Source organism: Panthera onca, chromosome B2 (assembly GCF_046562875.1).
Source record: "Panthera onca isolate mPanOnc1 chromosome B2, mPanOnc1 haplotype 2, whole genome shotgun sequence".
NCBI lineage: Eukaryota > Metazoa > Chordata > Mammalia > Carnivora > Felidae > Panthera > Panthera onca.
In genome coordinates this window covers 51,498,328-51,511,513 of record NC_138343.1, presented here as the reverse complement: position 1 = coordinate 51,511,513, position 13,186 = coordinate 51,498,328, and the positions used below count along the sequence as shown (strand labels likewise).

At 37.9% G+C, this 13,186-nt stretch overlaps 1 protein-coding gene across 12 annotated transcripts in view; it reads right to left on the bottom strand.

Moving 5' to 3' along the window:
- Positions 1-1,917: 1,917 nt before the first annotated feature.
- Positions 1,918-13,186, bottom strand: part of MLIP (muscular LMNA interacting protein) — a 248,873-nt gene continuing 237,604 nt past the window's right edge. For 3 of the 12 annotated variants that reach the window (XM_078447010.2, XM_078447013.2, XM_078447020.2), the window contains 2 exons: positions 12,092-12,145; positions 10,003-10,247 (listed from right to left, as the gene is read on the bottom strand). In XM_078447010.2, coding sequence (XP_078303136.1) covers positions 10,197-10,247; positions 12,092-12,145 — 105 coding nt within the window. In that variant the 3' untranslated portion in view covers positions 10,003-10,196. Of the gene's footprint in view, positions 2,255-9,998; positions 10,248-12,091; positions 12,146-13,186 lie in introns of those variants that run through there. The other 9 variants (XM_060615772.2, XM_078447018.1, XM_078447012.2 and 6 more) reach the window with 5 other exon arrangements.

Here is a 13,186-nt window from a genome sequence, read left to right as displayed (position 1 = left end):
AGCATACCACATTGTTTTCAGGTGGAAAACAATCCACTTGACATTTACAGAGCATTGTGAATAGAGCTTAAAAACCATAGTGCTGGATGAAAAAAAAAAAAGAAACAGAACATAAACATATCATTTACATTTCTTATAAATGCAGGCAAAACCAACGCACATCTTCAAAATGTGTAATTAAAGAAGATGAGAATATACATCAAACACATAAGAACATGTGCTTATAGCATGGGAAGGGAAGATAGTTATAAAAAAATAATCGATCATCTGCATAGAAGGACTTGCCCAAACTTATAATAGCAGTCTGTCATAAATTTAGGGGGGCAGCTCTACACTGAAAGCACAGAGCCTGCTTGGGATTCTCTCCCTCCCTCTCTGCCCCTTCCCTGCCCATGTACTCTTTCTCTCAAAATAAAGAAATAAACATTTTTCAAAAATGAATGAATGGAATGAATGGCTCAATAAATGGCTAGTGTTCAGGTCAGAGTATCTGGATTTGAATTCCGCCTCTACCACTTACTAGCTTGACTTAATCTTTTGGAAAACGTTCTTGCAAACGTAAAATATGAGTAATAATATTACCTACCTTGCAGGCTCATTGTGAAGGTTAAGTTAAATTCATATGAAGCACTGCGGCACCTGGGAGTCTCAGTCTGTTAAGTGCCTGGCTTTTGGTTTTGGCTCAGGTCGTGATTTCACAGTTTATGAGTTCAAGCCCCATGTCAGGCTCCATGCTGACAGCACAGAGCCAGCTTGAGATTCTCTCTCTCTCTCTCTCTCTCTGCCCCTCCCCTGCTCACACATACACACTCTCTCTCTCTGAAAATAAATAAGTAAACTTTAAAAATTCACATGAAACATTTGGTGTGAGGCTGACACATGATGGAACACAGTGAATACTAGAGATTTGTTATTAATAATCTAAAGTGATGCCTCACACAGTTTAACAGGTTGATAGAGAAGTAGTTTTGTTTGCTTGTTTGCTTGTTTGTTGGGGGAAGAGAGGTGAGCAGAGACCTTTACTAAAGCTCTCCTGTGCCTCATACACTAATGGAGAAGATATGAGAACTTTATATTTCCAGGTGCCAGTTGATGACTGACAACAGATCATTCCAAAATGGCAGGTGGAGAATGAGAAAGGCCAGTTACTCGTCTGTAAACAACTTTCCCTGCCTTGCCTTATCCCAGGATAATGGGGTAATGAAGCACTTGTCTGAGAGAGCTGTGACTCAAACAGAGCTGGCTACAAGGTAGCAAGGATTATGTGCAAGAAGTAAGTAAAGGAGCCAATAGCAAGGCGCACCTGCTACCAGGAGCTCTCTGTCTCAAATTGCCATGGTTTCTCCATTAGTGTGTTTTGCCCTAGGCTTCCCAGCTGGACAGAAGGCTATAAAAAGGAAACCATGTAGACAAGGCTAGGACAGACTACTTGAGATGAAAGAACTTGAGCACGGCCAATATGGTGAGCACTGGGTTCACAGAAGGGTGGGCTCCCAGGATTGTCATCACAGTGTGGGTTTGTTCTACGGTCTTTACTGCTCCCAAGATTATCAGTAGGAACTGATTCTGAATCACAAGAATCATGTGACAACAAATCAAGAAACCAGGGATTCCAGGACATCCCCACAACATGATGCTCAACATCACTGGGCTGCCCCAGCACAGAGTCTGTCCTGAACCCAAACACAACAGGAAACCAGGGTGTGTTATGTGAAATACCAACTTTCTCATGTTCAAGGTCACCCCAATGAACCCCTCAATATCAGTATCTCCTGAAGGCAGGCATGGGCTTATTTTTTTAAGTTGTTCATTTTCTTTACATGTAAAACAAATATATCAAAAGGGAAATAAGACCTGATTCAGTAAGTAATGTGTGCCTTAAATAATACTGGTGTTGAAAAATAGTCACAACCGCTCTTCTATTTACCCATGATTCTTCTTTATTCGGCTGCTAAATATAGGGGCATGTTAGTATTGCTGTCAGCTTAATAGAAGGCATTAAAGGCTCTAACAGTGGTGCGAGAAGCTGTAGATAAATCTTTCCTGTGCTGAAGGTTAGTAGGGTACTGTGATGCTATATGCCTGCAGGACCTTTTTTTTCTTTTTTTACTTCCACTTCTGCACTGCAGTTCATCAAGGAAACAGTCATACTGGAAAAAAGAAATTACACATCAAATCTAGCAAGTGATTAGCACCAGCATTCCAGAAAACTTCAGCTTGGCCTGTGTTTTCAGCTTCTGCTCCAACTTCATTGCTGCAAGATAAGAGAAAATATAGCTTAATGAGATAAATAACATGTTAAAAATCTGAAAATTATATATTAATATATAATATATTAATTATATATTATATATTAATATTTGGGCATGGAGTCTCATATTAAAAAATATTTACAGTAGGAATTTTTCCCCCTTGGGAGCTTTCTTATTCCACAATTAATGGCATAACAAAGACCTGTAGCTGTACAGGTACAGCTGTACCTTCACATTAGACTGATCTCTTGAGAGCTCAGAAGAGCAGCTCTGGCCTCGTTCAAGGGGTTACAATGGCTTTGAGGGGCTGGTGCAGCCTTAAGGTACAGCGTTGCCATATTCCACCCACAAGCTGTCACCTGCCAATCACTTGGCTGCTACCCTTTCCTTTAGCACTGATGACTGCATCATTCCCTAGAATGTAACATCTCAAACAAGGAGGTAAAGTGAAGTGGGATTGGAATAAGTCCCAGCTTTTGCAAAATGGAACACTACAAAAGACAGAGACCGCAAATGAACCTTCTGTTGTTTTCGTTTCATATATTGAGTCAATTGGCTTGATAATGCTGCTGTGTGGCACAGGAGGGATTTTCATAATCTCTTGATCCATCAATCTCTCCATGTTCCTATTTGACAGGGTTAGAGTCTCTCGAACAGGTGATGTAAACTAAACTGAGTGGGCTGGATATCAGTAGATTATACAAGTCAAGAAAGAAAGTTTAAAAGAAAGTATCAGAGATGAGGGCAGAAGAAAAATTTACTTCTCAAACATTACTCTGAACCAACTTTGTGACCGAATGGCACCAATGGAGGAAAATGACCATAACTTTATACTTCCAGGTGTCAGTGGAGCATTCCAAAATGGCAGGTGGAGAAGCAAAGAGGTCCACTGCTCTTCTATAAGTAACTCTGCCTGCTATGCTCTGGGCTGGATCATAGGGTGATGACACAGTGGTCTGGGAAAGCTGGCTCCAAGAGAAATGCGAGCTATGTGTAAGAGGTAAGTAAAGCAGGTAGAAAACCCGAGTACAATATGGCCAGGCAGCTAGGCAGAATTGCGAAACGTGGTTACAGTCTGTATCATTTAGGAGAAACCACATTTGTTAGATGAGAAGGAGGAGGTAAGGAAAATGCTACTAAAACAAGGGAGTACCTGCACTAATGTACTGATTTGTTCTGGCTACAGAAAATCAGTCATAAAATAAGTAAGTTGTAGCCTTCATCATCTGCAATTCTATGAAGCTTTAAAATAAAAGGAGAAAATGACTAAATCGCGTCTCCTCCTTTTCTTTCTAACAAAGAAAAACTACCATTTATTTGATTTTCCTGAAAGCACCGACATTTGGTAGCTAATACTACAAGAGATTTAAAGGAATCATCATCCTTTAGCTAATGCTTATGAAGTGTTATGTATTTTATATGCTAAGCACTTTGCAGGCATAAATGCAGATCTTCTCCATTATCCCTTGATCTCATTTTACAGAGAATGAAACTGAGGCGCACAAAGATTAAATATCATGGCCAAGCCACAGCATTTGAAACTAAACCCTAGCCCATCCAGTGTTTTCTATTTGTCTTTGCTGCTGGTGTAGTTATTAGTCTGTTACAGCCATCTACGGAAACCCACATTATGTTTGGCTTGTAAATGATCAACCGTCTGTCATCAGAAGTATTTAAACAGAAGATGCATAAGGATATAATTGCAGATAGGATCATAACATTCAGTAAAATATTGGACGAAATGCCCTCGGAATTCTCTTTCCAATATAAGATTCATCATCACATAAATAGTTGAGTCAGATGGAAGAGGAACAGGTAGCCCATCGTCTGTTGTCACACTGGCAAACTCAGCACTATTTCTCAGTTCTTCCTGAACCCACTGGCAGATGAAAGTAACATTTGGCATCACAGTCAAGCAGCTGGTTTGAAATGATACATTATCCTATGACAGGCAAGTCAGGATTTTCAACATTTCATGAAGTTTCTAGTTTCCCTTGCCCATCTCAGTATATAAGGCGTCAAGTAACTTGGGAAAAACAGAGGTCCAACATTTCAGAAAGATGAAGTTCATTAATAAAATAAATCAATCAATCCTTATTTTTCAGACTAGCACTAAGCCTCAGGATTTTTTATCATGCTGCCAGTTGAACAACACACTTATTTTGGAAATAAGAAAATATAAATAAGAGCTGAAGGCATTTTTAAAAATCATAATTGTGAAGGGACTCAAATTCCAATTGTTTTATTTATTTTGAGTGAACTTTGGATAATAAGTAATGTAGTGCTGTAAAACTTTAAGCCAATGTTACAGAAAGCGTTTCTTAGAAGAATGTGCTGTGTAAATTTTTTATTCCCTTTTTATACAAAACCATTCATGTATACTCTTCTCTGCCAAATGAAAGCAAAATGACCTCCATACGTGTCCTTGTAAGTATGAAGCCATATTTCATGTATCCAGAAAAAAAGCCATTTCTGGGAAATGTGTATAATATTATTGCTGCATACTCACTTTTTTTTCTGAAAGATTTTAAATATGTTTTGGACATTGACATAACTACTAACTCTGGTGTGAGAACACAAGATCTAGTATGAGAATTCATTATCCAGAAGCCAGAAGCTATAAAATGTTCAGTAATTAGCAGTGCTATAAACATAGCTTGATAGATAGAGAAGGTAGGTATAAGGGAGGCTAGAGAGCAAAACATTGAATCTGAGGTCAAAACACTTAATATCTGGATGACCCTAGCTCCAAATAGTGATTAGCCCGATCTTATTTTGTTTGTTTATCTTGAAAAATTAGCACATGCAGGAATGGAAGTCCAAGGAGTTTCTGACTTGCTCAGCTTTACCATGACTCACTCCTATACAAAACTCAACATGAATATATTGAGACGACTTGGAAGGAGAGCCCCCAAAATTGTCAAACCTGCACCTCTCACATAGTATATTCAACTGCATCCCTAGAGAAGAAATAATAAGTAAGACCTGTGTCTTTTCAACGACTACTTAGAGTAATACTCTCAGATTTCAGTTCTGCCCCCTTGTCAATCAAGTGTAAGAACAAAGAGAAATTAAAAAAAGAGACTTCAGGGATGCCTGGCTGACTTCGTTGGTTAAGCATCCAACTGCAGTTCAGGTCATGATCTCATGGTTCTTGAGTTCAAGGCCCATGTCAGGCTCTGGGCTGACGGCTCAGAGCCTGGAACCTGCCTCAGATTCTGTGTCTCCCTCTCTCTTTGCCCCTCCTCACTCATACTCTCTCTCTCTCTCTCTCTCTCTCTCTCTCTGTCTCAAAAATAAATAAACATTAAAAGAAAATTTTAATAAAAACAAAAAAAAGAAAAAGAAAAGACTTCATTCTCCATGTTGAAAATAAGGGAAGCAATTTCCATCTCTCCTTCATAGAGCATTTACTTTAAAAACTTGTTGCAGGGGCGCCTGGGTGGCTCAGTTGGTTGGGCGGCCAACTACAGCTCAGGTCATGATCTCACAGTCTGTGAGTTTGAGCCTCATGTCAGGTCTGTCCTGAGCACTCAGAGCCAGGAGCCTGCTTCTGATTCTGTGTCTCCCTCTCTCTCTGCCTGTTCTCTGCTTGCTCTCAGTCTCTCTCTCTCTCTCTCTCTCTCTCTCTCAAAAACAATTTAAAAATCTTAAAAAAAACCTTGTTGTTGTAAATACATTCTCCTCTTGTTGAAATGTATATAAATTCTTCTGAAATTTAGACAGGAATTCTGTCAGCTTTAAGACCTAGGAATGTCTTTCTCAAGACTTTGAGAACCATGTCCTTTGAATGTAAATGTCCAAGTGAGATAGCACTCACATTTCCTAGTTTCTGAGAGAGGATAAGAGCCTACCCAGCTGATTCCTACCTCCTGTTATAAAGACGTGAAAAGTGTATTGTAGCTTTGTGTAAAGCTGATCAACTAACACAGGTAGTAACCCCAATTGCTACTGACCAATCTTACTTGAGGATGAATTGAATTATGGTTTATCTTGAGAACATATATATAATGGGTTATATCGACTTGGCTGTATGCAGGGTGAGATTTCTTCCTGTCTTTGCAATCTCCGTGTGATTGCGATATATATATCACATTCTGGTTTAATGCTTATTCAATAACAAAATTGTTTCCTTCCTCTACTATCTTTAAGATGATTTCTGGATTGGCAGAATTTTTAAAAATTATGTTTCCCTAAAACAAGCAGGAGGCTTACAACCCAGGAAAGTCATTTTGACGGGTTCCATTTCTGCCACGCCTGGAGGTAGGAATGTCCTTCTGGTTATCACTGCCTTGTCTACCTGGATGCCTGGGCAGGGGGGCTACCCATTCAGGCGTTCACAGTAGGTGTGTTTATAAGATAAATTTATCCTGGCCCTCTAGCCAGCTGTCTTTCAAAGCATAGGAATTTTATTTTAATCAACACTTAATAATATCCAGATTCTGAGTTCTTGCCTGAGATTACAACCTTGAACTCAGCAATCCAAAATTTATCAAAGCCTGATTTTGAGAAATAACATTTATGAGAAATTGCCTGAAGGGAGTAGAGGGGGCCCATTCTTCTTGATAATTTCATTTTTACCCTTGAATCAAACCAGAAAATGAGAGTGGCTTCCATGGACAAGACACTGACTTCCCCTTTTCTATGTTCTCATCTGGAGGATAAAGATAAAGGAACAAGATGTGTGTTCCCTAAGATTAGAACTTTAAACATCAATAGAGGTTCTGGAATTCAAAATAAAATGAACACAAAAAGGCTCATATGCACCACAGCAGCCAGAAAGTCTTAGTCACCTTGCTAGCACTATTGTTATCTTGCTAAGTCTTAAATGTCTAAAAAATCTGCAGAGAGAAGGAATGAGAAAATAGGAGAAGAATTTGCCTTGTGTGTGTTTATGGGCAGCTGGTGAATGATTAGCTCTCAAGTTGTGTTATTAGCAAGTGGATCCAAAAGGTCAGAATCAACTGCATCTAATCATGTTTTTGGAAATCAATCGACCCTCAAGTTAAAAATAAAATAGGCCTAGGGCTGCATGTAGCAGGCGATGTGAGGAGCAGCAGGTCTCTATCTCATTCCCCAGTATGACTTTCACAATTAAGCCTGTGGAAGGACAAGTGGGTCATAGAATGGTTGTGGATCAAAGTGTTGCCAAATTCACAAGACATGATGAATATAATCAGAAATAATTGTTGCTACTAGAATTTAATTTCTTTGAAGTAACTCTACTCAGAAATCGTTTACCACACGCAGGGAGTTTGCTATAAATTAGATGGTGTTATACACCTACTTGGAAACTACTGTATTGGTGTGAACAATTGACGTGTATGAAAGTGACCTCCTTTGCTTGTATAACAGCTCATCATTAGCCAACTATTTTTAAAAGTGCCATATAGAATGCTAAAAAAAAATTCTTTGCAACGTAATACCCCCACTCCACCCTCACACTCAGCTTGTGCCAAATGCTATCCCCTGCCCAGCCTATGGGTTTTCCAAAGCTTGTGGGGACTATCAAAGAAAATAGAAAGAAATATTAGGTTTTACTAAAGAAATTGCAGTGAATCTCAACATAGAGCAGAGCTCTCAAAGTTAATCTACAAGGTTAAAGCACAGGTTAAATCTTTATGACACTAGACAGAAAGATGTGACCCGATTTTTAATTAATTCAAAACATTCTCCAAAACAAACTTTTGTTATGATTCTCCTGCTTTTACTTTCAAATGTTGGTTTCCAAGATTGAATAACTTATTCAATTTGCCCTCCTAAACTACCAATAAAGGAGCTAGAATTTGAGGATCTCAACTCCTGTTGTCCATTTGAATCACCGGGAGAGATTTTTCAATCAATGTCTTTACCCACCTCCAGAGATCCTTTACTTAATTTGCCTGGAGTGGAACCCTGCTACTGAGGCTTTTAAAAAGTCCCAGTGAATTCTAATGTTCAGACAGAGTTGAGAACCACTGAATTAGATTGTAAGTGAAAGTGTTGAGTTAGTTCTTTTAAAAGTTATTTTATAAATCTTATGATTTATAAAAACAAGGAGTAAATCAAATCAGATATATTTGAGGTCTGTTTGTTTTTAAATTAATTTCAAAGCAAATTTTAAAAACTAGTATCTACAAATAACATGATTGAAAGAAAATACTAGGTGGGATTCTCTGGCAGTAAGAAAGACAAGCCGCTACCTTCAGAAATGAAGGAAAAACCAAGGGGGAAATTCTGAGATCCAGTCAAGGTTCTTCCATAATTCGTTATTTGCACTGCATATATAACTGGAATGGTTTACTCCTTAGGCCATAAAGTCATAAGAATGGAATTGTTTTAGGGGCACCTGAGTGGCTCAGTTGGTTGAGTGACTGTCGTGAGCTCAGCTTAGGTCATGTTCTCATGGTTCATGAGAACGAGCCCCATGTTGGGCTCCAGGCTGCGCCCAGAGCCTGCTTGGGATTCCCTCTCTCCTTCTCTCTCTGCCCCTCTTCCCCCTCTCAAAATAAATGAATAAAAACTTTTAAAACAAGAATGGAATTGTTGTATAAAAACAGATCATTTTCTTGGTTGATGCTTTGCAGGTAAATAAATAAAAAGAGAGGGTTTGAGGAAAATATATGGGTCAATATTACAGTCTGACCACATATCATAAGGAGTTATAAAAAGTTGTCAAACTGCTTCCAAACATGCCAGTATTACCAACAAGTAAAACACAGCACACTGGAAGCATAAAATGGTCTTTTGCTTAATTATTTACATGTCTTTTAACACCAACAGTAACTATCTCACAAATGTTAAACTTCAAACTTTAGTTCCCTTTATGTTGTTTCCCATATGTTTGAAATCTGAGGTTGAAATCACTTTTGGTTAATCTTATCCACTAGCTTGATTTTAAGTTTGTCCCTAGAATTATGATATTTGATGCAAAAATACAAATATGATATCCAAGCTATCCTTTCCTGCAACACGTTCAAAGGTTCTTAATTCAGCACTTACTAGCTGAACTGGATGCCTTTGTTATTTAAATAACCAGCTGATTTTTCTATTACTCTGTAGAAACACTCTTATTGCATAGAAACAGGCTATTTGAGTTGAAGCCAAAATTATTATGTTTGAAAGAAAGAAAGAAAACATTTGATTGTCACTATTGTTTTTTACATTCCTCTGAAATGTGCAAAATTTGGGGGCACCTGGCTGGCTCATTTGGTAGAGTGCATGACTCTTGATCTTGGTGTTGTGAGTTCGAGCCCCACGTTGAATGTAGAGATTATTTTTAAAACTTTTTTTAATGTTTATTTATTTTTGAGGGAGAGAGACAGAGTGCGAGTGGGTAGGGTCATAGAGAGAGGGATGTAGAGATTACTTAAAAAAGAAAAAAAGATCAGATGACAGAAGGAATGGCTTAAAAGCTGGAGAGAAGCTAAGCCTCTGCAGGTTACTGAAGTCAAGAAGCTAATTAATCAGTGACAAGAAATGCAGAGCAGGCTGTCAACTCAATGGCCGAATGGTAAAGTTATGAAAACACTCACCAAAATCAGTGTAAAATTTATTCAGTCATTCCACCTTTGGACATAATGGTTTGTCTGATTTTTTACTGTTACACAATTTGCCTCTATCACCCTAAAAGGGCTAGCACACTGACAAAGAGTGAATATCTTTAATATATGAAGGGAGTTCACAAGTCAATAAGAATACCAGTAGATAAATGCATAATGCATAAACAAAACAGACAAAAATCACAGAAAAGTACAGAATTTTTACAATGCAAATAATGTGATGAAAGATAATTTCTTCTCTTAAATTATTAATATTCTAAAATAGGACTTTAAAAGGAAGCAAGATTTCGATAGGATAGAGAGATTTAGGTAGAAAGCTGGACATAGTAGTAGAGCACTTAAGAGCTCAGGCTCTAGGCGGTCAGATCTGGATTCAATTCCTGTTGGAGCAGACCCTTCCCAGCTATTTTGTTCTAGGCAATATAATGATTTCCCTCAGCCTCAGTTTCCTCACCTGTAAAATGGGAACAATAATAGTACTTATGTTTGTTTTGTGAAGATTAAGTAAAATAAAGCATGTAAAGTGCATAATACTTTTTAATGTATAGTAAGCTCTCAAGAAATTGGCAATTATGATAATTCTCAATGCTGGCAAGAATATGCAAAAACAGCTATAAAAACAGGCTCCTCCTAGGGTAAATTGTTACAATTTTTTAGGAACGCAATTTGGCTATATGTATTAAAATTTTTCCATATGTCCATAGTCATTGAACCAATAATCCTATTTAAAAATAATCAAAGAAGTGATCAAGGGTAGAAATCCACACTTATTCATAACACACTTTTATGTTTTAATGACTAATGTTATAGCAGAGAGCCACATGGTCTCATATGAGGAAAGTTTTCAAATTTGCAGGAATAGGAATTTCAGTTTAAGAAAAGTGGGTAATGTGCCCTAAATTGTACAAAATATGCTTTGGGAAAAGTTACATTTTATTTGCAGTTGTATTATTCATACTTCTCTTTTGTATTATGCTTATTTTTTTTCTAAATTTGGAGGCTGCAGAAGTCACTATCCAAGGGTATCTGAAATGAAAGCATGAGATATCTCACCCCCTTCTTAAAAGCCCTTTAAAAATTACTTATTTTCCCTCACATTTACCACTTTTAGAGGATGTAGAAGAAGAAAACATTATTCAATTATCCTTGCTCTTGATTAAGAGAAAATTAAAAATTTCTGCACACAATTTTTCCTTGCCTCTTTGGCACAGCATTTACAAAAATACAAAAAAAAAAAAATTTAACTTTATTTATTTTGACAGAGAGAGAGAGAGAGTAAGAGAGAACAGGGGACGGGCAAACAGAGAGGAGAGACAGAGAATCCCAAGCAGGCTCCACACTGTCAGCCCAGAGTCTGAACCTGGGCTAAAACCCATGAATCGTGACATCATGACCTGAGCTGAAATCAGGAGTCAGAGGCTTAACAGACTGAACCACCCAGGTGCCCCTACGAAGAGGGGCACAAAATGTGAAGTGACTGCACATTTGTATGAAAATTGACAGGTATGTTTCAACTGGTATGCTTTTGCCTATATGCTACCTGCCCTGAGCAGAATTTACCAGGGGATCAGGGGCAGTGCTCAGTGAGCTCACCAGACACCTTCCAATGAGCTATAACTGAGACACCATGAGACATTGGGGCCGCTGATTCACAACACCCACCATAAGTATTATGGGCACTCTTTGACGGTGGAGACAGGACAACAGTGTTTCACATATGTATCCAAAGTGGAAATCACAAAGACAGATATTGGGAAAGAAAGAGTTGGTTTATGATCAAGGTACTACACACATTGGGACCTCTAGAACCACCTTTCAGATCGACAAGCAGCAAGAATGTACTTACTCAGCTATCAGTTGCTTCTGAACAACACAAAGTGGGCCAGTTAGTTTTTTTTCTTTTTTAAAAAATGTAAATATTGGGGTGCCTGGGTGGCTCAGTCGGTTAGGCCTCCGACTTTGGCTCAGGTCATGATCTTGTGGTCCGTGAGTTCAAGCCCCGAGTCGGGCTCTGTACTGACAGCTCAGAGCCTGGAGCCTGCTTCGGATTCTGTGTCTCCCTCTCTCTCTGCCCCTCCCCTGCTCATCCTCTGTCTCTCTCTCTCAAAAAAAAATAAACATTTAAAAAATTAAAATTTAGATATTTAAATTTAATATTTAAATAATTTAATAATATTTAAATAATTTCAATATTAAAAATACTTTAACTATTAATATTTTTTAAAATAAGATTTATTTCCACAACCTAATATCACATGGAAATGGATAACTATATCTCTAATTGTATCTTACATTTACCTCTTTGGAATCAAGAATTTCATGTTCAGGAATAGCCACCATTGGATGACTCAGCTTCACAGAAAAGTTGCCCAGGATGTGATCAGGGGTAGGAGTAAGGAGAAATAAATGTTTAAATTTCATTTAAATAGATATTTAAGCAATGACATAAGTATATTATCGCTGACCACAGTAGATTCTTCCAAATGTAAACATTTGATTTGAATTTAAATTTGATTTGATTTGTTATTAAAAACATGGGCAGATATTCTTGACATAGAAAAAAAAAGTGTCAGTGGTGAATACATTGAGCATGAGACCATATCTTATTTATCTTTGTGTCTCACATAAACTCTTAACAGTGTTTGGCATATAGCATAGATAGTTATTAATTGTTTATTGAATAAATGAATTGTTAAAACACATGGCAGATTTCACAGAGAGGAAACAAAGTTATATTTATGTCTCAATCCTCACATTAGGCCTCAAATTTAAAAGCTCCAAAGCGAAAGAAACCAATCATGCTCAGATCCCAGTATATGCAGATGTGTCTACAGAGAGTAAATGCTTCCTCAGAATATAAAGCATTGTGTATTGCAAACATTAAGAATCTCAACGTATAGGGACTTCATAAGCATTGCAATCTTACAGGATAAGGGTATTACAATTAGTTTAAAACACAGTGCCATTTTAATAGGAGAGAGGCTTTTTGCTTATATAGAAATGTTTATTGTTGCAGGGGTCTTCTAGGCATTATACATACATTTAAACCTATTAAGATAGAAAAAGGCAGAGGGAATACAGGAAAAGAGAGAGGCAGAATAAGGGACCCACATACACGAAGGGCAGGGGCGAGCTATCATTCATAATAAATCTGCCCCCCTTTTTTCACCATCTCTCCTCATTTCAACTTTGGGGGAACCACAGTACCTGATTTGCCAGAGCATTCCTTGTTCCTACTATTGTCCTGGGCAAATCAGGATTATGAAAATAATTGCCCCCCCCCCTTTCACTCTCACTAGGGTCCTGCTTTGATCAGTAAATCAGTAGAACAGTGACTAGTTCCTAATCCTCTAGTAAAATTCAGAGGAGCCCAACAATCTGGCCTTGGCCCAG